This window comes from Panthera onca, chromosome D2 (genome assembly GCF_046562875.1).
Source record: "Panthera onca isolate mPanOnc1 chromosome D2, mPanOnc1 haplotype 2, whole genome shotgun sequence".
In the NCBI taxonomy this organism is placed as follows: Eukaryota; Metazoa; Chordata; class Mammalia; order Carnivora; family Felidae; genus Panthera; species Panthera onca.
Window position 1 is genome coordinate 42,882,478 of NC_138349.1, and position 23,379 is coordinate 42,905,856.

The 23,379-nt window shown below is 57.0% G+C and overlaps 2 protein-coding genes across 11 annotated transcripts in view; both read right to left on the reverse strand.

Moving 5' to 3' along the window:
* Window positions 1-5,998, reverse strand: part of LDB3 (LIM domain binding 3) — a 63,840-nt gene extending 57,842 nt beyond the window's left edge. For 7 of the 10 annotated variants that reach the window (XM_060642281.3, XM_060642278.3, XM_060642280.3 and 4 more), the window contains exon 1: window positions 5,849-5,998. In XM_060642281.3, the coding sequence (XP_060498264.1) occupies window positions 5,849-5,941 (93 nt within the window). In that variant the 5' untranslated portion in view covers window positions 5,942-5,998. The remainder of the gene's footprint in view (window positions 1-5,848) is intronic. The other 3 variants (XM_060642282.3, XM_060642285.3, XM_060642283.3) reach the window with 2 other exon arrangements.
* A 2,088-nt stretch (window positions 5,999-8,086) lies between these two features.
* Window positions 8,087-19,823, reverse strand: OPN4 (opsin 4). Its single transcript, XM_060642290.3, has 10 exons — window positions 18,924-19,823; window positions 17,433-17,578; window positions 16,009-16,142; window positions 15,481-15,684; window positions 14,668-14,839; window positions 14,060-14,224; window positions 13,029-13,136; window positions 11,936-12,116; window positions 10,947-11,090; window positions 8,087-8,638 (listed from the first exon to the last, which is right to left on the reverse strand). Exons 1-10 carry the CDS (start codon window positions 19,050-19,052, stop codon window positions 8,558-8,560), a joined length of 1,464 nt encoding a protein of 487 aa, XP_060498273.1. The 5' UTR covers window positions 19,053-19,823; the 3' UTR covers window positions 8,087-8,557.
* Between the last annotated feature and the right edge of the window lie 3,556 nt (window positions 19,824-23,379).

Consider the following 23,379-nt stretch of genomic DNA (forward strand, 5'->3'; position numbering starts at 1 on the left):
ACGCTGTACCTTCCACTCAATTTTGCTGTGAACCTAAAACTACTCTTAAAAAAGTAAGTCTTGGGGCGCCTGGGTGGCTCAGTCGGCTAAGCGTCCGACTTCAGCTCAGGTCACGATCTCGCGGTCCGTGAGTTCGAGCCCCGCATCGGGCTCTGTGCTGACAGCCTGGAGCCTGTTTCGGATTCTGTGTCTCCCTCTCTCTGACCCTCCCCCGTTCATGCTCTGTCTCTCTCTGTCTCAAAAATAAATAAACGTTAAAAAAAAATTTTTTTTTTTTAAAAAGTAAGTCTTGGGGCACCTGGGTGGCTCAGTCAGTTAAGCGTCTGACTTCACGTCAGGTCACAATCTCATGGTTTGTGAGTTCGAGCCCCGCATCAGGCTCTGAGCTGTCAGCACAGAGCCTGGAGCCTGGAGACTGCTTCGGATTCTGTGTCTCCCTCACTCTCTGCCCCTACCCCCTGGTACTCTGTCTCTCTCTCTCTCAAAAATAATAAATAAACATTAAAAAAAATTAATTCTTTTGGGGCACCTGGGTGGCTCAGTTGGTTATGTATGTGACTCTTGGTTTCAGCTCAGGTCATGATCTCACAGTTCATGAGTTTGAGCCCCACATCTGGCTCTATGCTGTCAGCATGGAGCCTCCTTGGGACTCTCTTTCTCTCTCCCTCCCTCTCTGCCCCCCACCCCACTTGCATGCTCTCTCTAAATACATACATACATACATACATATTTTTTAAAGATTAAGTCTTTTAGGGTGCCTGGGTGGCTCAGTCAGTTAAGTGGCTGACTTTGGCTCAGGTCATGATTTCACAGTTCATGGGTTCAAGCCCTGCATAGGGCTCTGTGCTGACAGCTCAGAGCCTGGAATCTGCTTCGGATTCTGTGTCTCCCTCTCTCTCTGCCCCTCCCCCGCTTGCTTTCTGTCTCTCTCTTTTTCTCAAAAATAAACATTAAAAATATTTTAAAGGGGCGCCTGGGTGGCTCAGTCAGTTAAGCGTCCGACTTCGGCTCAGGTCATGATCTCATGGTCCGTGAGTTCGAGCCCCGCGTCGGGCTCTGTGCCGACAGCTCAGAGCCTGGAGCCTGCTTTGGATTCTGTATCTCCCTCTCTCTCTGACCCTCCCCCCTTTCATGCTCTGTCTCTCTCTGTCTCAAAAATAAATAAACATTAAAAAAAAATATTTTAAAAATTTAGGGGCACCTGGGTGGCTCAGTCAGTTAAGCATCCGACTTCGGCCCAGGTTGTGATCTCGTGGTTATGAATTCGAGCCCCACATCGGGCTCTGTGCTGACACCTCAGAGCCTGGAACCTGCTTCGGATTCTGTGTCTTCCTGTCTCTCTGCCCCTGCCCTGCTTGCATTCTCTCTGTCTCTCAAAAAAAAAAAAAAAAAAATTAAAAAGAAGTTAAGTCTTTAAAAAACGGATCTCCCTGCCTTAGTTGCTCCAACCAGCTCCTGTCATGTCTCTCCTTTCCTTCACCTTCAGGCTTCTCCAAGAATGACCAGCAGGTCCTGCCTCTGACTGTCTCCCATCCCTCTCACACCCAGCCATCTAGCATCAGCCCCCACCACTCCACACATGCAAGTGACCTCCCTGTACCCAAAACCAGGAGTCACTGGTCCTCTCTCTTGCGGATCACACCCTTCCCTGCAGGACCTTCTGAGTCTCTCTCTTCTTCTCCTCTTTTCCCACAGTTCTCTCCTGGATGTCCTAGGTGTCACTCTCAGTGGACCCCAGACAACACTAGGGCATGGTAAAGTCCACTTCATGCCTCTTAGGATGGTCCCAGCATAGAGGTGTTTCCTGGCTCCAAAGAGGTGGAGAAGCTGTGTTTGGGAATGTGAGGGCCTCCGGTGAGGGGGCCTTTGAAATCATGGACAGTCTCTGGATGATGGGGGACCGTGCAGAGAGGGACGGAGAGTCAGGGAACTGGGGACACATCTCCCAGGTGGGAGGGCTGCCCCAGGGGGACCTAGCAGGCATTACTCAGGAAGCCCGGCCTTCCTCACACTTGCTGCTGTCCTACAGTGGCTTAAGCCTGAGGAGCCCCGGGGGCTGTCCATGAAGTTGCCCTTGTCCTAGGTCCTGGCCCAAGGCTTTGGAGGGTCTGCTCCTCAGGGCCCAGCCAGCTTCATGCCCATTCCCTTCAGGGCCCTCACAGAGTCAAAGACATCTCTGAGTACCTGGGAGGGAAGCAGGGCCTGGGCACCTCCAAGAATGCATTCCCCAGCCGTGGGCCTCTGTCCGGTTATCTTCCCTATTCCTTCATCTGGGAAGGCCCCGGCCAGCCGCCCAGCAGCCCTCCGGAGGCTTGCCTGACCTTCAGGGTGGCTATAAACAGCACAGCCTGTCAGCACTGCTAGGCGCTGCCCAAGAAACAGCAACTATGGCCTCGAAATTCCAGGAATTGCCGGCACAGTTGCCCCAGAATAGTCTCAGCCTGTCCCCCTCCCCCTCCCAGGGGACCCTCCGTCCTCTGCGTCCCCACTGTAGCTAGAAGATCTGACAAATACTGGAACCAAAAACAGCAAAGAAACAAAGGCTTCTGGGCTGGTGCCCCAGGAGAGCCTGCTAGGCCGAGCGAATAAGGCTGTAAGAGATAGAGGCCTTGGTGCAGAGAGCCGGGCATCCTTCCCCCCTCCCCCCACCGGGGTCCAGGTTCAGCCCCACGGTTCCCCCATCCTCACCACCACCTCAGTGGAACAACAGGTGCACAGAATTTTATAACTGTGAGCAGCAGAGCCAGACAAAAACACACACTTCTTCAGTAGAGTCAAGGGCTGCACGACGCACCAAGGACAAGGCCCCAGACCACAGCCTCTGCCTCTGCCCCAGCTCTTGGACCAGAATGGGCTGAGCCTTTGGAGCTGCTCCTTAGCGGCTGCTCCCACCCCTCCCCCACTTCCTGGAGAATTGGCTGCGGCTGGATGGAGGGGCGGGGGGAGAGGGGAGCTCATGTTGCAGGCCCAGCCGCACCTGTCCAGGATAAATAAAGGCATTTCCCCTCCACCCTCCCATTCTCCCTCCTGAACCCACTTCTCTGTGGATCCTCAGAAGGGAGACCGGGCGAGGGAGGGGGGCTGCTACAGCCCCAAGGTTGATTCTGGTGGGCAGGGTCGGGTGGGGACTGGAGGTACCACCCAGCGTGAGGGTGGCAGCCTTCTTCCAGGAGGAGCAGCCTGTGTCTACAGCTGACAGGGAACAGGCCCCATTCAGTACTTTGTTACTAATCCCCAGCCAAAGGGCTGAGCGGCAGGCCAGGGAGTTAGGGGTTCCTAAGGTCACAAGAGCTCCTGAGCAAATCGAGCCTCGGTTTGCCCCGTTCTGAAGTGAGACGGTAATCGCAGGCCCGCCTGCCCAACCACCTCTCTCAGGACCGCAGTCCAGGTGCCCAGGGCTGTCGGCCCTGCCGAGAATGAGCGAGCCCTGCCTTTGCTGCCCCCATCCCTACTCCGCTGCAATACGCCACCACTGCCCTGTTGCAAAGGCTCAGGCCAGGACACTGGAGCATCCGCTGGCCCTGTGTCCCACTGGGGAATAAGTTCCTGGTCCAGAAGGGCCTTGAGAGCCCCAGCAGGAAATACCACAGCCCTGGTGGGAGTGTCTTGGGCCCTGCCTGGCCAGTAGCACTGAGCCTGGGATGCCCAAGCCCAGGATATCAGTGGCCCACCCGAGAAATTTGTGAAGAGGTTCTAAGCCCTGGGGAGGATCCAGCATCCATCCCAGCCTGTTCCCAGCCTTGATGACTTGGGGCATGGCTCTGAAGGAGGCTGAGAGGCCATTGTACCTATCCCCCGATGCCCTGCATGAGCAGCGGGTTCTATTTTTAAAGGTCCCCCTAGTCATTGGCTCCATGACATCCCAATACACCCTTTCCCTGCAGTGAGGACATTCTTCCTGCTGTCTAGCTTAAGGCCTCTGTGCTGCAATATAAGCCCTGGGCTGGCTGAGGCCAGGTGGTACATAGATCCTGGGTGAGGTCATTGACTATCCTGGGTGCCACTGCGACAGGAGGCTAATTTCCACCCGCAGGGATGGGGCAGGGAGCACCAGCATGAGGCCTGGAGGACTGTAGGGCTGGGGGAGATGTGGGCTCAGTCTGAGGCATGGGAGGCCTGTGGATCCATGACAGTGAGGGTAGATGACCCCTCCTTGGACATACAGGAAACCTGTAACCACCTGAGAGCAGTGCAGGGTCCAGTGGGGGAGGGGCCATGTCCACTGGGACTCAAATGCCCATGTATCACCCCATCATCAGGCAGGGTGTCCAAGGCTCTGGGTGTCCTTTTGGTACTGCACCCTGCGGTTTCCGGGACAGTGGGTCTGAAGGGGTGGGGACTCAGGTCAGATGAACAAGATCTCCGGCAGGATGGAGAACATGGCCATTTCCTGGGACCAGAGCTGGTCCAGTGCCCCCCGCTGGAGGAGTGTGGCTTTTATAGCTATTATGAAGTTCCTATGTCACCCCTGAATGGGGCTTCTCCTTCTTCGCATCCCCCCCAAATACCCACACCAAGTTCCACAAACAGGATCGCTCCTCCATGGGGGCACTGGCTCCCTGTCTCCTCTACCAAGCACTGACTGCCCACCTCAGTGCCTCCCTTCCCGCCCCCACCCTCCACCCCCAGAACCACAGCAGAGCTCTGCTGCCCTGAGAAGACACTGCCTCCCTGTCCCCCGGTGGGCAGCAGTCCCAGCTCCCTGGCCCATGCATCACCCTCCAGTGACAGCCTGGAACCTCAGCCTGCCCCCTCGTGCCCACACCAGCAGCACAGGAGCTCAGCCTCAGCCCTACCCCATCAGGCAGGGCTTGCCTTTGCCCTCCCACATCTCACAGTCCACCCTGAGCCTCAGGGCCTTCAGACTCGCTGGAGAGAGGGTCTGAGACTCGCAGCTCAGCCAGACTCGCTGGAGAGTCCTTTGACAAGTGTTGCCTGAATGCTTACTGTGTTCTAGACACTGGTACAGGTGCTGGGAACACAGCAGTGGTTAAAACAAAGACAGATTCTCCCAAGCAGATCTAGCTTATCGCCTCTCTGGACTTGAGTGTTCCTGGCTAGGCAGTAGAGCTACTCAGACAATCTCCAGTGATCTGTGACATCCCCAGCAAGTTGTTCCCTGACCACAGACACTCCAGAACACGTGGACCATTTGCCCAGGTGAGCATGAGGAATAAAATGTCAAACAGGTAGGCAGAGCAGCTGTGGCTGAATGGGTAAGGGCCCGGCCAGGTGAGGGAGGAAACCAGTAGGAGATCCCCAGCAGGCCCAGGAAAGGGGGTAGAGATGAGGCTGTTACCTGGGGCCTGGGATGAAGGGGATGCTGGAGCCCAGTTACCAGCCTAGCCTAGCCCTGAACCCCAAGGGCAGGGCAGCTGAAGTCACCAGTCTGCCCACCTATCTATGTGCTGGCCTGTCACCTGCCCTCTCCATGCTAGGAGTGCTCTCTCCCCATAGCAGCTGCCCCCTTCCGTGGAGATGGTCCAGGCTGGGGAGCACCTTGAGCCCACCCTCCCCAGGGAAGGGCTTAGGAAGGCACTATACTCTGTTCACCAGCCTGCCTACCCAGCGAACTTGGCCTTTCCTTCTTGGCTCAAAACACCCACCACTTGCCCATGTTTCACACTCACAACAGGTTGGCGAGCTCAGGTAGACAACAGCTATGGCCAAAACCAAGGGCCTGTGGCCGGCAGTATCCAGTTGGAGCCGGTCCCAGCCCCAAGTCTGGGGATGGGACATGCTCTGCTCTCCGAGAGCCTCAGGGAGGACAACAGAGGGATGCGCACACCCTCCTCAGAGTGTGCCCCGCCCCTGTGGGTGTCAGGCTGTGTGGGCAGTGCACACTCACCCGGGAGATAGTGAGCGGCATGTTGAAGTCCTTGCCCCCCTGGAGACGGAAGCCCCAGGGCCCAGGCCCGGTCAGGGTCACGCTGTAAGACATGCTGGTGCTGACAGCAGCAGCCTCTGTGAACAAGAGAAGAGAAGAATGAGAGGGCCCTCACGCACCCACCTCCCAGCCTATACCTGGGCCCCTACCCCCGACCCCCAGCCTTGCCTGCTCCGTCCCTTGCTGCCTAGCCAGGCTGTGTGGAGCTCCTGAGAGGCTCCTAAGAATAGCCGGGAACGAATGCCATCGACACTGATATCTGCCCTCTGCTGCGCCCATAAATGGACTGTAACCCTACACTCTGCCCGCCCGCAGCCTCCCACCGTGACTCACACGGCTAATATTGCCCCTGGGGAGGGGTGTCCAGCACCCAGCACCCCCCAAGGGGCAGGATGGGGGACTGGCCAGGTTAGTGATAATGCTCTCTCCTCCTTGCTCCCTCTGCCCTTTAGAGAGCCCAGATGTGTGTTCTCTCGGCCCAGCTCAACCCACCCGTTTGCCCAGAAGACTGGGGCTTTGCAATTTGTGTCTTTCTGCCCTGTGCTCCCTGGTGAGGACTCTGAGGTTGAAGCTTACCCAGTAGAAAGCCTGGGACCAAGCTGAGCCTCCAGCTGGTCTGGACAGAGCTTCTGTTCAGGAGACTGGCAACTGGTCCAGGGTTGTCCAGCCGTAAAAATGATCAAATAATAACTGTGTCTATGGTCCTGGCTGAGCTCAGCTCCAGGTCCCTCATGCCATTATCCCCTCAGATTCTGAGAGGCTGCCACCTTGGCCTGCAGGAACCAGGGTTCAGAGAGGTTAAGTGCCTTCTCCAAGGTCACACAGGGAGTGGACCCAGGCCATGCTGGAACACCTGAATGGTGCTCATTTCTACTGGGCTTGTGCCAGATAATGCGTTCCCCATGGCCGCAGGCACCTCCCGATTCCCAGGCCAGGCATGGGGGCGAAGGGCACAGGGTCTTGGCACAGGGTCTGAAAGCAGGTCTGAGGCAGGCCCACACCCTCCAGACCCTCTAGGGGCCCAGAGGTTATTCCTGGCTCTCCTGTCTCATTTGTGCTCTGGAAAACTTGACAGCAGCATGGAAAGCTCCAGCTGCCAATGTCGCACGCCAGGCCCCCATGCCCTTTGCACTGGAATGGCAGTGGGTAGGGAGGAGGGGAGGAGATGCCATTTGCTCAGCTGCTGGGATGTGGGGCCAGAAGGCAGAAGGAGGGGGAAGTGCGTGCGGTGTGTGTCTAGCTTGTAACCCAGAGACAGTGTGTTCTGGGTGGGGACCTGGGGGCCTAGGCCCCTTGGGACTCCAGCCAGTGTGTTCTTTGGGCCAAGATACCTCCAGAAGCCCTTCCTCAGAAGACACTTCAGGCCCTGTGTGGTCTGGAGATAGATCAAGGCCCAAACTGGCTCTGATTGGAGAAACTGAGGCTCAGGGAAGGTGAAGGTGACAGGGCTGGCAGTTCTTTGGCCCTCTGGGAAGGCTCTAGCCCTGGCTAGGCCCTGAAGACTCAGAGTGGGCCTGGGGTGTGACGAATTCCCAGTTGCCATCACCCCACCTCATGGCCTGGCACATACAACATGCATGGTAGCATCCTCACATCACAGGGACATTTGGTAATTTGCCCAAGTTCACAAGAATATCAAGTGGAAGACGCCAAAGAAGGACCTGTATTCTTTCCCCCATTACACCACCTCTTCTGCTGGGTATCAGACAGCCCAGGCTGCCCCCCTGCCCAGGCCTGGCCCAGGAAGCCAGGAAGTCCAGGAAGCTCATGGCCAGCACCCCACCCTCCCCATACCATCCCCTACCTCACTCCCAGGCCCCCTCCCATCCATCCCCACCTCGAGGTTTACCCCCTTTCCTAGGAGGGGTCTGTCCTGCCAAGCTGGAAAGGACCCGGCAGCGAGGTATGACCAGTGTGGGGAAAGAAAGAAGCCCACCCTGTAGGGGGAGGGGAAGCCCCGGGCTAGGAAGTACCTGGAGCTGCAGGCTCTTTCTCTGGACTCTGGCACCCACACTGCCTGATGCTGCCTCTGGGGAAAGGGAGGGGTGATGGGAAGGATGCTCTTAAAGGGGAAGGCCAGCCTCCCTCCGTCTGCCTCCCCTGGGAGACCCAGCCAGAGAGGAGCTGGTGCCCACAGGCTGGGCATGAACCGCCTCCTGATAACAGCAGCTCACTGGGGAGTGGGGGTGGGGACAAGCCTGGTCTTTGTCCCTCCTCCATTCTTCCCCTCGCAGTTTGAGGTGGAGGCTTCGGGAGTGAGAGTTGCAAGGTGGGGGACAGAGGGAGGGGAGAAAGAGATGCTGCGGGCGTCAGAGGCCAGGCCCTGGGTCTCTCTCCCATCGCGACACCAACAGGTGAAGACCATGCTTCTCTGCTTTTTATTTTCCTATATGCTGTCAGAGCGATACAGCCCTGGGATGATCTTAGGTCACTGATTCGAGACACGCCACGGGTGCAGTGTGTGCACACGTGTGTTTGGTGGGCATGCAGACATGTGCAGGTAGAAGAGTGTGCCCGAAAATGTATGTGTGCACAAGAGGGTGGGCCATGGCAGAAATAGCACTGGGGAAGCAGAAAGGGGATAGCGGTGAAGAACAGATTCCGGCGCATGAAAGTCTGTGCTCGGCTTCAACTGCTGGCCGCGGGAGATGCAGTGCTGGCCTGCCCACGTCAGTGAAATGCCCAGCCCGGGTGCAGCGGCAGCTCGCAATTAGCTGGCGTGTCCCACGGAGCCATCGCCATTGTCATCGCCTGGACAATCACAGCACACAGCATTTGAGGAGAGGCAGATGACTCCGGGAAGTAGGAGGGCCTGGGCTGAGCCTGGGGTGCAGGCTGTTGAGATGAGAAGTGGGTGCCGAGCACATGGCAGGGCAGGTGTTTTGGGGTGTGGGGTCCCGAATCCAGCACAGCCTGGGTGACAGGGCCACTTCCAAAGCCTGAAGGCTCATGGGGTGATCTTGGGTCTGTGTGTATGAGGGGGAGGTGAGGGAGCTGGATGTGTCCCAGAAGAAAAGGTGAGCCAATAGGCACCCTACATCCTAGGGTCCTGGCTGGGGAGCAGCCCTTTGGTCTGAAAGCAAACAGCACACATAGGTTTAGCTCCAGGAGTGTCCCACTGGGAGCATTCTCCCAGTGACCCTCCATGTTTAGGGTCACCGAGCAGTGAAGTGCGGTCGCATGGAGAGGCCAGGTTGTGTCCTGGCTGGGGGATGGGCCTTCTCCGAGGCCACATTATGGCCTGGACGATGGAGCCTGCAATATCTAAGGCCACCGGCAAGACCTCCCCCCGGGGCCGTCCCCTAGGCTCTCAGACTCCTGCAGTAAGTCAGAACTGAGCTCCCCTCACCCCCACCGTCCAGTTGTCCTCTTCCTCTACTCCCTCTGGGGAGCCTGCGTCTCCTCTCGCCCTGCGGCCGCAGTCACCTCATTTCTTGCCTGTCTTACAGCACCAGCTTCCTCCAGGCTTCTCCCTGCCCATTCATTACATTCCAGCTGTCCTTCTCCAGCCGCTGCAGGGAACCCAACCACCCCACAAGGTCAACCGAGCCTACCTCAAAGCCCTAGCTAAGTCCTCCAAGGGCTCCCTGATCCCCCCAGGGTCAAGGCTAGAGACCCCTCAGGTCAGTATCTGATTGGGCCTCCCCACAGTTCCTACCACCTCTTGCCCTTCTTTTCTCCTCTTCTCTCCCCACCACTAGCTCCCGGAGTCCCTCTGGCTGCTCCTGGGTCACAGAGCAACATTCTGTTCCAGGACACGCCAAGCTCCCCAGTGGCCCCACTGTGTTCACACAGGCTCTTTTCTTGGCCTGGAGTGCTCAACATCACCCCCATCCTGCCTGGCAACCCTTGCTTCACCTCCACCTTTCCTGGGGAGGCCTTGGGGACTTGCCTCTGCTTTCAGCACCCTGTGTGCTGATACCTTGATGGCAGTGCTTATCACACGTGTTAGGTGATGGCTGATATGCTGTCCCTCCCTGCCCAGTGCCCTAGCCCGGCCCAGTATTCCCTCCAGGACAGGCGCACTGCCTTTCCTCACTGCTTGTCTCCGTCCTGGCCTCTGTGGCTGTTCACAGTGCCCAGGGTCAGGGCTGGGGGGTGAGTCATCCCTGGAGCTGGAGCATCGAGGGAGCTGTGCTCCTAGGAGAGGCAGGGATTCTGCAACTGCAGGGAGCAGCCCAGGGCTCCCCCTCTCTGGGACACCCAGGGGGCAGCCTTGGGGACGTAAGGCAGGACATGGTCTTAGGCTTGCTAGGGAAGCCCAAGAGATCCCAGGAGCTGGGGGTGTTGCACCAGTGTGAACAGAGGGGCTGGGTAGAGAGCTGTCAGCTGAGGGGGAAGGGTAGCCTCGGGGCCTGTGCACACGGCATTTCCAGCGTTCCAGAATATGGCCTTCTCTAATCGCCATCGACATTCCGTTCCATAGGCACTTGGGCTGACAGCTGGCCTTCTTTTAATAGCCACAAGTATTCTGGGTGACATCCTAATCTCAGGGCATTCACAGCGAGCACATAACAGCTTACAACACCCACCCCCCAGGTACATCCAGCCTCCAGTCACGCAGACAGCGTGGTCACACGCAGTTTAGAGCGGACAGGTTGGGGCATACTCAGTCCTATGCCCTGTGGTGTCACAGAGACAGAGAATATGTGCTGTGCACATGGTCACACACATGCACAAGTTACACTCCACTGACTCACTGCACACCACATACCACATACTGTCACGGTCACACATACTTACACACACAAGCTATACAATCATCACAGCACTGTAGAGCTACCACCACCTGCCATGCATGTGCATAGTCAGGGTCACGCAATCACAGACACTCTCAGGTACAGTCACAGACCACATTCAGGCGTGCTCGGAGCATCTTGGAGTCACAGAGACCCCCAGGCACCCCAGGCAGGCAAGGGAAATCTGGGTGGGGAGGGAGTGATTCCCAGAGGGCACTGGGCCCGCCCACAAGAACAGCTCCCCTTTCCAGGCCACTCCCTGGGCTACTTGCCCCCTGTCCCCACCCCCTTATAGACTGGCAGGTGCCGGGCCCAATCACCTGCCCAGGCGTCTCTGCTTCCCGTCCCTGGGGCCTGACAGGGGCCTTGGCTTCCATGTCCTCCAGGCCCTGACTGCAGGGGAACCGTCCACTCACTTGCTGGGCAGCCCCCCACACAGCTGCCGCCTCCGTGTCCATCCAGCCCTGGGGAAGGTGAGAGAGTCACTATGAGGTGAGAGGGACATTCCAGAGTCTTGCTCTTGCCCTCTTCCCCAGCCAAGTGTCTCTCCATCGTCCACACAGATATTCACTGAGGCAGGGTCTGTGATACTGTAGGCTTGCTGGTCACCAAACCCCTGCAAATTCTGAGTGCATGTGTTCGTGTGTGTGTGTGTGTGTGTGTGTGCACTTGTGTGTCTTCCTAAGCATGTGGGATGGGTCTGTCTTCACTCTTTGATGTCGTGCACTACAGTGGTTCAAGGCAGGGACTGCTGGCAGCTCCTCCCTCAGCCCCTTAACAGAGACCTCCAGGGATGGAAGCAGTGGCAAAAGGTCAGTGGCGATTCTTGGTGAGGCCCATGGTGGGCCCTGTAGTTACAGTGATGGAGAAGCCCAGGTGTGGCTGGGAGACAGGAGCCCACAGCACAGAAGGCTCTCCTGGGGACAGCTAGCTCCTGCCTGTCTCTTGGGAGGCCCCTCTAGGGCCACAAATGCCTGTCTTTTCAAGCTGTGGCTCTAAGCTCCTAGAATAATGCCAGCATGGAAGAGAGATCGCCTAGAGTTGGAAGATGCATGTTCAGTCCTGGCCCTGCTCCTGGGTGACCTTGGGCCAATGCATTGCCTCACCAGGGTCCCTGCCTGTCAGGGGTGGATGGTGCAAGGGAAAGCCATGGAACAGTTGTGAGGGGCTCTTCCTGACCGCATCCCAGGGTCCTCAGGGTCCCTGAGGGTCCCTGAGTCTCAGAGGCAGCCTTGCCCAGAGGCCTGAGGCTGGCCTGGTTGAGGAAAGGAGGGCAAGGTGCTAGCCAGCAAGGGCCCAGCATTCTTACCACCTCACTCTCAGAGCCTAGGGATGCCTGGCGTCTCCGTCCGGAGATCCAGCTGAGGTCCGAAGCCTGGCTGCTCAGTGTGGAGCGGTGGGTAGAGCGGTAGCTGGCATAGGGGCCAGTGCGCTGGCCCGACACGCCCAGCAGCACCCCCAGGCAGGGCAGGTACTGGGCAATGGCCATTCTGCAAGAACAACACATCTGGTTAGGAGATGGGGGTGGACCAACAGACTGATACAGGGCTAATGGGAGTGGAGAGAAAGCCACTGGGGAAATGGGGGAGTTTCAAACATTGTAGTTATGAGGATAGACAATTGATAGGGTGATGGCGATGGACAAAAAGACACTGGCAGTCAGAGGAGGTGATGAGGAAGGACAGACAGATGTTGGGGTGAAAGAGACTGACAGGCTCATAGTGTTGGGGATGGACAGACACTGAGGCCATGGGCATGGAGGGAGAGGCTTTGGGTAGTAGGTTCAGCAAGGTGCTTGGTTTCAGCTCTCACGTGGCTGGCCCAAGGCACATCTCTTCCAATGGGGACCAGGGACGCTCCTCTGAGCCTGCAGCTGGCCTCAGCAGGGTGGGGAGTTACTGACATCACCAGGCAAAAGAAAGCACTGAAGGCTTCCTCATGCAAGAGGCCAGTTATGCCGGGATTCTATCAGCAGAGAAGGCTCTGGGCCAGAACCAGTCCCAGGCCTCTGCTAGGGCCCTTGAACTCTCCCGACTGTGGTCTCTCTAGGACATTGCTCTCTGGGGGCTTCTCTTTCTAGCGGGTATCACTGCTTATTGGCCATTTTGCTGCCTTTGGGCCCTGGCTCCAAAAATTCCATAGTCAGGATTGGACACTGCCCAGGGAGCTCTGATGTTCCTCCAAGCTGAGCCACCTGGGAAACTGGGGCAGTGGGTAGGGGGGTGGACAGCAGCTCCAGACCCCACCTATTGTCACTGGCTGCTCCCAGCTGCTAGAGGTCCCCACATATACGAGAGATAGGAAAGATGGCTGGCCTCTGCCCCCATTCACTGCTTCAGGCCCTCTGTGACCATGAGGGTGGGTCTGGAGACCTGGGGCTGGGTCCCGGAGGAGGGCCGCACCTGTACTTGGGGTGGGTGATGGCATAAATGATGGGGTTGTGGATGGCAGAGGCCTTGGCGATGACAGCTGGCACCGAGTTCATGTAGGGTGTCAGCACATGCGCGTACCTAGGACAGAGAAGCAGTGGTCCCCCTGCCAGCTGGCCCTCCTAGAGCCTCCACAGCCCACCTTCCCACTCAGGAACCTTCTTCCTCTAGGCCAGGCCCTGCAGGGCACAGCCCAACCTGGCCCAAACCAACACAGCCACATCAGCCCCCCAGGAGGGACTGCCATGCAGGGAGCATTCTGACTGGAGGTGAGCGGGAACCAGGGGAGCAGTTGAGGGTGGGCGGCTGAGAGGAAGATGTGCCAGGTTGGGAGGTTCCGCCAGGTCCACTATAGCTTGGAGCCTGTGCTGCTGGCAATAAGTCCTCCCCACCCCCAGTGACTCTGGCCCTCCGCCCATCTCCTCCCCCACCCCACCCAACCCTGAGACCCACTGCTTCCCTGGCTGCCTTAGAGTGATTTCACCAGAGAGCTTTAGGGAGGACCAGGCCATTCCTGCACAAGGAGGTCTCGTACCCAAACACGTCCCAGGATTAATAAGTATCACTGTCACAAAGTGCTTCTGCATTCTGGCCTATGTCCATGCTGCTGTGGACATCAAGGTCCCCAGACTCTAGCCACAAACGACAAGCAGGCAGGGGGTGAGCGGCTTTCCTGGCTGTGTGTCCACAGGTGAAGAGGGAGCCAGAAACTCAGGGAGAGTCAAGTGTTCCCGTGGGATCTGGCAGGACCTAGTAGCCCTTGTAGGCCCTCAGGTCAAATCCACTGTGGTCCAGAGCTCCCCGCACCCCTAACCTGGTATGTGTGCCAGTGCCTCCAGGAGCGGGTGGGCCCATCTCCCGCAGGGAACCTTACAGCCCGGGGAGAATGAACAAAGTTCTGAGGACTGACTTCGGTTGTGGGGATGGCTGGCTTGGGCTTAGACTGAGGAGGGTCCCCTTACCCTCCTCCCTCCCCCTGCCCCAGCCCCTTGGGCACTGCTCACCCAGCAAAGGCCATCAGGGCCACAATGGAGTAGGGGGCCCAGGAGAGCACGAAGAGAAGGATGACCAGCAGCTCGATCTTGGCCATTTTCCACTCTCTCTGCAGCCGCTGCCGTTGCCGGGGGGACCTACCACCGCCCTCGCAGGCCCTGAAGGTCTGGAGAGCCCTAGGACAGGTGCAAAGTCTGAGTCTGACCCCACTCTGGATGCAGTGAGTGCCATGATCATGGCCACTGTGGGGGAGGCTGCCTGGACATTCCCTCCAATGCAGGAAGCCCTGACTCCCAAAAAGTTCTCCACCACATCCAGCCTAAGCTGCCTCCCTGTGGTTCCCCCTGTGATGTCTTCTCTACCCCCACAGACCTCCTGACCAAGCCTAACGGTCCCCTCCTCAGAAGTCCCCATCTTCTGAGACTCCTCTAAGCACCCAGGTTGCTCTCATCTCTAGACATCCCATCTACTACGCACATGTGCTCAGCTTGTCTTTGCCCACCTGGAGCTGGGAATGTCCTGGGTGGGTGCACATGTGAGCCTGGGGGCAAGGTAGGGGCACCCTGGAAAGGGGTATGGCTACCCTCCCATCCAGCCCCTCCTCGCACCCAGCTCTTACTGGCCTGTCTCCCGGATGGCCCTGAAGATGAAGATGTAGCAGTAGATGATGACCAGCAGGGGCAAGAAGAACACAAAGCAGAAGAGCAGCATGGTGTAGGCTCGAACTGATGGCGTGAAGCTCATGTAGTCCCAGGAGCAGGAGGTCAGCAGCCCCTCTGGTACGTAGGCGCCTGGAATCCGGGGTGGGGGGCAGGTGCTCAGCCTTCAGGGTAGTGTGATTCAGGCTCCTCCTCCAGCAGGGGCTCTGGAGGTGGGGTCTGGGATCCCTGAACACTGGTCCCAAGCCCTGCCCTTCCCAGTTCAGTGCGGAAAGCAGGGCACCTGGAGGAGAGCTTTCCAAGCCAGTTCTAGCAGGCAAAGCCCACTGCTGCCCATTTTTGCCAGTTTGGAACAGAGACCTCACCATAGCCCCAGGGTCTCACTCCACCAGATTTGGCCAGGTGCTCGATCCTGCCACAGAAAGGTGGGTGCCTTCCTGCTAACTCTCCTACCCGCTCAAGCCCCACACCCCAAGGCCTGCGTGTCTGACTCTGCAACTCAGCATTGGATACACCTGTCACTTCCCACCACCCAAGAGCCATGTGGTCTTCCCCTGTACTGGGAGAGAGGGACCCAGGTCACGCTCTGATTGCTGATGGCACATCAGTTTTCCCTGCTGCTAGTTGTGTGCCCTGAATATCCATCTGCCTTGAGCCTCAAGCACTCCCTTGGCCCCACCTGCCAGCTGGCCACCCCGAGTCTACCAACCTGCCCCTTGAACATGCCCTTCCCAGCTTATCTTCCCCTCTCCCGATTCCCCCAGTCCACTTACTCCAGCCAAAGAAGGGTGGCAGACTCCAGGCTAGGGCATAGAGCCAGACGCCCAGCAGGACAAGCGCCGCCCGCCTCTTGGACACCACCCCGATGGTGGCCAGTGGGTGCGTGATCACCAGGTAGCGGTCCAGAGCAATGGCCATCAGGGTGATCATGGAGGTGATGCCAAAGAGAGCCCCACAGAAGGCATAGAACTCGCAGCCTGTGGGCACAGCTCCCTGACCTCAGATCTTGGCAGGAGCCCATGAGGTACCCCAGGGGAGGGAGCGTCTGAGGATGTCACATACTCAGCTCCTGCCTTCTCTCCAGAAAAGCAGCCCTGAGCCCCTCTCCAACCTGGCTACTTGCCACATCTAGCCCAGAAGCTGAGTTTTCCCTCTTGCTCACTCATAGGATTGAGGGCGGCCACCCATTCTCTGCCCAGGAAGAGCAGATCACCTCCTTGTCCAAGGCCACCCTCCACTGTGGGCATGGCCCGCCACAACCCTCCTCCTCCCTCCAGCATAAGGGAACCCTGAACGTCTACCTGCCTCCCCGAAGAGCCACCGCTTATGGAGGCTGCTGGCGAAGAAGACAGGGGCCTGGGTGAAGGACATGAAAAAGTCACTGACCGCGAGGTTGATAATGAACATGTTGGCAGGTGTCCTGAGTCCTCTGCTCCTGTGGAGGGTCAGAAGCTGTCAGGAGGTGCTTCTGCTGGGGAACTTCCCTGAACTACATGTGCACACACACACGCGTGCCCACACACACATGTGCACATGTACAGTCACCAGCCACTGGGCCATAATCCGTCTTGCTGCCTAGCCAGCACCAGCCAGACAGCTCTGGAGCCTGACAGTGTGGACTAAGAAGTGAGGTCCCCTGAAAGACAGCAACTCTTGCCCTGTATGGAGAGCAATACCACTCCCAGAGTGTCGTGCAGCCCAGCAGAAGCAGGAGCTAGCTCTAGGGCTCATCTGTTTCCTCCTCTCTCCTTCTGGAACCCTCTGCATGACCCACACTCTCTCCTTGGACACATCCCTCATTCCTCTGAACCCCTCCAGGCCAAGTTCTCCCAAGTGGCTTCTCCCGCGGAGCTTCTCACATCTTCCTCCTCAGGTGCCCCTCCTTGTCCCCCTCATTTCAGTATTTCTGCAGTCTTCACCCTCGGGGATGGCCCAGGCTGTGCCCTACAGGTCAGGCACTTTCACAGACTTCTCTCCCATAATTATCCATCTTTGCATCTATCCCCTCCCTCTTTTCCAGATGGGAACATGGAGGTTCCCACCCAGGAAGTGGCTTCTTCCAGATAACAAGGCTCAGTAAAGTGGCACTGCCAGGATTCAAACACTTATTTGATGGGCACTGCAGAGGCGTAGATTTACTTAACCATCACATTGACTCCGTGAAATCAATCACAACTCCGTTTTGCCAACAAGAAAAACGAACTCCCAGAGGATAAGTGACTTGTTCAAAGTTGGTTCAGCTAATAGGTAGTAGGGTCAAAATTCACTTCTTCACCTCCTGTCTCACCATTCAGCCCAAGAATGGGGCAAGTGGGGAAAGAAGCTGGGGGTGGTTTCCAAGGGTGGCTGCTGAGAGTCCTGAGGATTAAGGATCCTGTTGCCTGGGCTGCTTTTTGAGGCAGAGGAAGGATACCCACTGGGGCAGGTGACATGGAGGTAAGCTGAGAGCAGGGTAGAATGGACAGAGGCTCGGGTATTGTAGGGACATTTGTCTTACAGAAACTATGCCTGGGGCCCATTGGCATGTGCCACTCAAGTTGCCCTGGACTACTCTTTGGCCCCTTCCCTGAGCTGGAAGATGGAGGCCTGCCCTAAGACCACTGAGGGCTTGGCCGTGGTGTCCCCACCCAGGCTCAACGGAGCCCTGGCAGAACTGGCACTAGAATTCCTGCCCTGTCTTTGCATGGCCAGCTGCCCTCAGTGCCCATGCCCACCAACCAGGTACCTGCAGAAGGTATAGATGACCATCAGATTGCCCAGAATCCCCGTGAGCCCCACCAGCAGGATCACTGTGCCCAGGGTGTAGTGGGCATGGTCCGGAACATCAACTGTGGGGAAAGGGATCCAGGCAGCAGCCTGAGCCCTGGCTGCCTGCGGAGAGGCAGAGAAATAAGAGCATCACGTTATCCTGTCATCTTCAAATAACCCCGAGAAAGAAGGGTTAGGGTTCCCATAGGGTGGTTAGGGAGACTGAGGCTCAGAGTGGCACAGCCACTTGCCACACTACTAGGAAGTGGCTGAACCAGAGTGGAAATTCAGATCTCTCTAAAGTCAAGCTCAAGCACCTATACCATGACACAGAGGCACAAGGATTCTAGGATCATCTGTCTAGGATCATCTGTCTAGGATCATCATCTGGAGGCTGGTCGGACAGACAGACACATGTCTGACAAGGAGGAACACAGCTGGAGTAAGTCTACCTTTCCTTGGGGAGAAGGCAGAGCCATCCCCTGGGTGGCTTTCTCTCCACTATGTGGCCCTGACCCAAGCACTCAAGATGGTCCGCAATGGTATTCTAGGCCCTGTAGACTCTGGGGTGGTGGAGTTGGGTAGAGCCCCTCTCCTCAAGACCCCCAGCCTCAAAGACTGCCACAGTATAATGGAATGGGGCTGAGTTTGATGCCTGGCATGGGAGAGAGGAAAGGAATTTCCCTTTAAAAAGAAAGCTTACGGGGCACTTGGCTTGCTCGGTCAGAGTAGCATATGACTCTTGATCCCGGAGTCATGAGTTTGATGTTGGGTGTAGAGATTACTTAAATAAATAAATAAACTAAAAAAAAAAAAGAACACTTAAGTCTCCCAGGGTCACTTCAGGGAGGTCATGACCCTATAGGCCAGTACAAAGGGCTTTAAAGACCCCTCTGCCCTAGCTCCTTTCCTGGGAAGGAGGACAAGTTAGTCTCTGCCTTGCCTCCTATAGCTACAGAGCCTTTCCATCCTATCCAGGATATAGGCCTGCATCCCAGGGTCCTAAGGGCCAGCCCTCCCCAGTTAACAGTGGGTTTGGGGGCTATGGTCCTGGGGCCCTGGCAGGATCTTGGACGCAACAGAAGGCACCTAACACCTCACTCTGGGCTGGACAAATCCAGAGACCTAGGGTATGCCTTCCTCTCTGGAAGGCTTCATGGGACATCCAACCACCCTCAGAAAAGAATGGATGCAGCCAAGGACAGATCTGGGCCATTCCAGCCCCTTGTCCTTTAGGGCTGGCCTTTCTGTTCCTCGAATGACTCCACAGGGAAAGACATTCCCTACACTGTCTTCCTTGTCCTCTTTGTGGGGTAGACTCAGAGAGGTCCAGTAACATGCCCAAGATCGCACAGTAGAGCTCAGGCCATTTTTATCTCCCTGTCAAAGCCCCTGTGTGTTCCCAACATGGAGGCCAGGGTGAGGGGAGGGGAGGCTCTGTGTGTGCACATGCTGGCCTCTGGCTTACCGTGGGACTGATGGGTAGAGGTTGGTCCAGGCTGGAAGTGCTGCTCTGGTAGCCGTCCCACCTGCTGGGTGAAGCTGGGGTGGCCACACAGCTGGGCTCCTGGGTTCTGGGCCCTGAAGGAGGGTTCATCCTGAAGTAGGGCCGTCCTTTCTCAAGCCCACAGAGAAGTCAAGGGCACAAGGTGCTCAGGATATTAGCTGTGCCCCGTCTCCCAAATTTCCTCCTTCCTTAGCATCCCGGCTTGATTGGCTGGCTGCCTGTTCCTGCATCCAGCATGGACCGAGCCTGGAGCTGCTCTTCGAGCTGATGACTGCTGTGTCCAGTGAAGCACAAAGGAACGAGTGTCACAGCTATGGCGACTCACAGCCACGGGGTCTGTCCCCACCTTTAAGTAGCGGAGCGGGGAGTGCACATGCCCAGTTGCTCGGTCCTGCGGGCTCCCTCAGATACAGGTCCCTGGGTATCTGTCCACAGAAGGTTTGATGATGGTAGTATACATGTGTGAAAGTGTGTGTGTGTGTGTGTGTGTGTGTGTGTGTGTGCGCGCGCGCGCGCATGCGCATGAGTATGAAAGTGTGTGTCAGTGTGAATGTGTGTGTATATGTGTATTTCAGGCGAGACTGTTGTGCTTGGCCTCCTGGACATTGGACAGGAGACTTTGTCCTCCCCTCTGACAAGGCTCTCTCTCTTCCCCGAGCTCATCAAGAACAGCCTCTGCTCCCTCAATGATGCCCGGGGTTGCCCAGTGGCGCCCAGCTTCACCCTTTCCATGGGGTGCCCTGCCCTCAGATTCAGCCCACATGAGTCCATCACATCTTCACAACCACCCCCCTCCCAGAACCAAGGCTGGTCACCCACTCCACAGATGAATAAGCTGAGGATGTGCCAGGATATCACACAATCAGGGTGAGATCACATCACAAGGCATTTTGTTTATTTCTTGCCTTTGATAATAAATTTTTAAAATTTTTATTCATTTATGTTGGGGGGCATACAGAGAGAGGGAGAGAGAGGATCCCAAGCAGACTCCACGCTGTCAGCACACAGCCTGGTGAGGGGTTCAAACTCACAAACTGTGAGATCATGACCTGAGCCGAAAACCAAGTATTGGACGCTTAACCAACTGAGCTACCCAGGCGTCCTGATAATAAACTTTTTTATTGAAGTATAAATACTTTAAAAATCCAAAAAGGCAAATCTGGTAGAGACCTGGGGACTCAGGCCTGGCTGAGATGAGTGAGTGTCGGGGTGGAAGGGTCCCCTCTTGGAGGAGGCAGCAGGAGCCAAGTGAAGAGCCCAGAGCTGAGTAATCTTCGCAGGGGGCCCACTTGGCTTCCAGGAACATCCTACCTGGGAGTGTGTCCAGAGGCACAGCGCAGAGATTTGTAGAGCCCTGGAGTGGAGACATATGCCGACTCCTCCTCCAGGACTCCCCCCACCCCCAGTCTCTACAAACAGTTTTCCTTAAGCCCCAGATTTGGGTGGGATGGGGGGCAGGGGGGAGCACCCACACTCGGAGAGAGAAGCTACACTTCCCAACAGGCGTCAGCTCGCTGTTCAGACACACTTCCTCCTGGGACCTTCCATGTCAGTCTTAGGCTCACAGAGGCTCACTTGGGTGGTGGGTGAGGCTGGACCCCGGCTTTGTTTCTCCCTGTAGTGCCCAGCATGGACTTACCAACTGCTGGCCTTTGAATATGGGGTTCTACCTACTGATCTCAGCTGGGAGCCACTCTGAACTGACACCAAGTCCCATTCACTGTTCTCCCCAACTTTCTACCCTGATAATTAGGAAAGAATGCAGGTGAAGTACCTAGCACCACAGGCCCCCAGAAGTGTTTGCCAGTGGACAGATGAGCAGGGGCCATACCCTGGGCACCATAGGCCTCAAAACAACTCCTAAAGCCCTGAGATATTGAATCCCCCACACCTGGGGCCTTCAGAAGCCCATGGCCCATTTTACATCATCCTTCTCCGTGGCTGACGCACAGCTGCCCTTGGAGGTGAGATGAGCTGAGATGTCCCACCCTCTCGTCTTGTGCCGCAACTCTTCAGGGGAGGGCCCACCGCAACCCTCCGCCTCCACACCTCTGCGCCCAGCTTCTGCTCAGAGCCTGCTGTCCAGGCTGAGCCAAGAGAGCCATGTGGGCAGACTCAGCCTCCAAGGATACAGTGTTTAACTGTCCCCCTTGGGCATGCCACTGCCCAAGCTGTCCTAGTTACAAGCCATGGGTCCAAGGTGGGGAAGCCCTTGGCTTGCCATCACTCTCCTCAGACCTCACGGGTGCCCAGCTGCACTCCCACCCCTGAGCCCCACTTCTGCTCCCCACTCTGCCCCCTAGATCTCTCTCCAGGCCTGGCTCAGAGTGGAACCCAGCCTTCCCATGCCCATCCTGGCTTCTCTGTCCACAGTCCCAGGGGCCCCACTCCATCCAAGAGTGAGCACAAGAACAGACAGGGAGGGGTCCTCAAACCCTTCACAGGCCCCACCCTAGTTAGTGCCCATTTCCTCGGAGGCCGGTCAGGCATCTCTTCCTCTTCCAGTCTGGTTGGTCTGGTCACTGAGGGCAAGCTGATCTCAGTGCTCAGGGCCATTTGCTGGCTCTGGGGTCTTCTAGGTCCCAGGCCCCTGGGCAGCTGATAGCAGGCTGCCATCCCCACATATGGTTCCTCTCTTCATGGCCTTCCCTTTTCTCTTACCTGCCTCCTTACAGCCCATTCTTCATGCTACAGCCCTAAAGTCGTTTAGAACCACAAAGTCAGTCAGATAGCCTCATGCTTCGTCCTTTGGTGGCTTCCGTTGCTCTTGAGACATAGACAAAGCCCCAGTTTGGCAAGGAGGTGAAGGAAAATAACACAGCACCACCCAGCACATGGCAAGAAGAGGCCTGCAATCCCCCACCGAATGCATGCTCCAGAACAGCCTTGTTTTCAGGAAGGAGCCACCAGGTGCAGGTGCCAGGCAGTCTGGGTGTGGCTGCCTGCAAGCAGGGAAGTATCTGAGAATGCCAGCTTCTGGTACCTGAAGACCCTACTGGGAGTTGGACTTGGGCCATGTGGGAAGGGGACGCTTGATCGCATGGGGAGTTGAGTTCAGGTGCAAACCCTCCTTCTGGGGGAGGAGGAGCCAGCTTGGTGCCTGGGCCTCCGGGCTCATTCACCAAGGAGTCCTTATTGTGCCCCAGGTGAGCTGGCCTCCTCTTGGTCCACAGACCGCACACAGTCGCTCTGTCACCAGCTTCTGCTCATGCATTTCTCCTGAAACTTCCCTCCACCCCTTCTCTAGGTCTCTGTTCAAACGCCACCTCAAGGACGTGCCTGAGGACCCAACTGTTCACAGCCTCCTGTCCATCCTATGGGGCACTCACTAATTGTGTCATTTATAGTGATTGTCATCTGATTGTGTCCTCTCCCTCCCTGGATCACGAATGGGTCTGTTTGTTTCATCTTTGTGACCTAATGCCCTGCAAAGTGCCTGCACATTGTCTCTGGAAAATCTCCATGGTCCTTGCTTCTCAAAGTGCTGTCCAAGGACCGACCATATCATTGTCACCTGGAGCTTGCTAGGAACGCTCCAGACCTACTGAATCAGCTGACCCATCCACATTAAATGGGTGAGGTGCTGATCTAGACTCTTCAGAGGACGTAGGGGTGGTGGAAGCTGCCCTGAGGGCACACCGAGGCCACCCAGGGATTAGCAAGAGCAGTACATGCTGCCATGAAAGCTGGAAGGACAGCAGGAGGAAGGTGGGCCCTGGGACTCCAGGGGTGGGAGCGGTCCAGCAGGGTGCTGTTGATTGTGCTCATGAGTGGGAGCTGGAGCCTAGGTGGGGATGCAGCTGCTGGCAGAGGTGCCATGGTGAGCAGAGTGTGGAGCATGAACTCCCATCCCTCCTTTCTGGTCTCCTGTCTTCTGCACCTGCCTCCTATTGGCCAAACCTGCCTGGAAGCCAGAGGTAGGGGGGCTTGACAGGTGTGGCTCCCTGGGACAGAGAACAGAGTAGGGAAGGGCAGTGGGGCACATAGGTTATCGCTCTTCGACCCCACTCCCAACCTGCCACTGTAGCCAGTAGATGGTGTGGGTCCCCCACCCCAGCAGGCAGATCAGCTCTCTCAGCTCACCTACAGGTGCTCTTGCTCCTTGATTTGTTTCACCCCTCTCTAGGGGCTGCTCATGGAGGGGTGGCCTGAGTCTTGGGTGGGCAGTCTTGGTACGAGCTGTTTGCCTGGCCGGCCTCTGGGTTCCCTGAACCAGCCAGAGCCACCCTTATGTCCAGCATGACCTAGGAGTCTATGCACCATCACACGCATCACCCCCCCCCACACACACACACACACACACGCACACACACACACACACACATACACAGAGTGCCAGGAGAAAAAGGGGTTGTGTGTGCACTGTGGTACACAATGGAGCCCTCACCCACAGCTCACCACTGACATGCTGCTTGCT

Coding starts and splice junctions, on each gene's coding strand:
- OPN4 (XM_060642290.3), bottom strand. CDS start 19,052: ATGAACCCTCCTTCAGGGCCCAGAACCCAGGAGCCCAGCTGTGTGGCC. Junction 17,579..18,923: donor CTCTACCCATCAGTCCCACG/GTAAGCCAGAGG, acceptor GCCTCTCCGCAG/GCAGCCAGGGCTCAGGCTGC. Junction 14,225..14,667: donor GCCATCCGGGAGACAGGCCA/GTAAGAGCTGGG, acceptor CACCTGTCCTAG/GGCTCTCCAGACCTTCAGGG.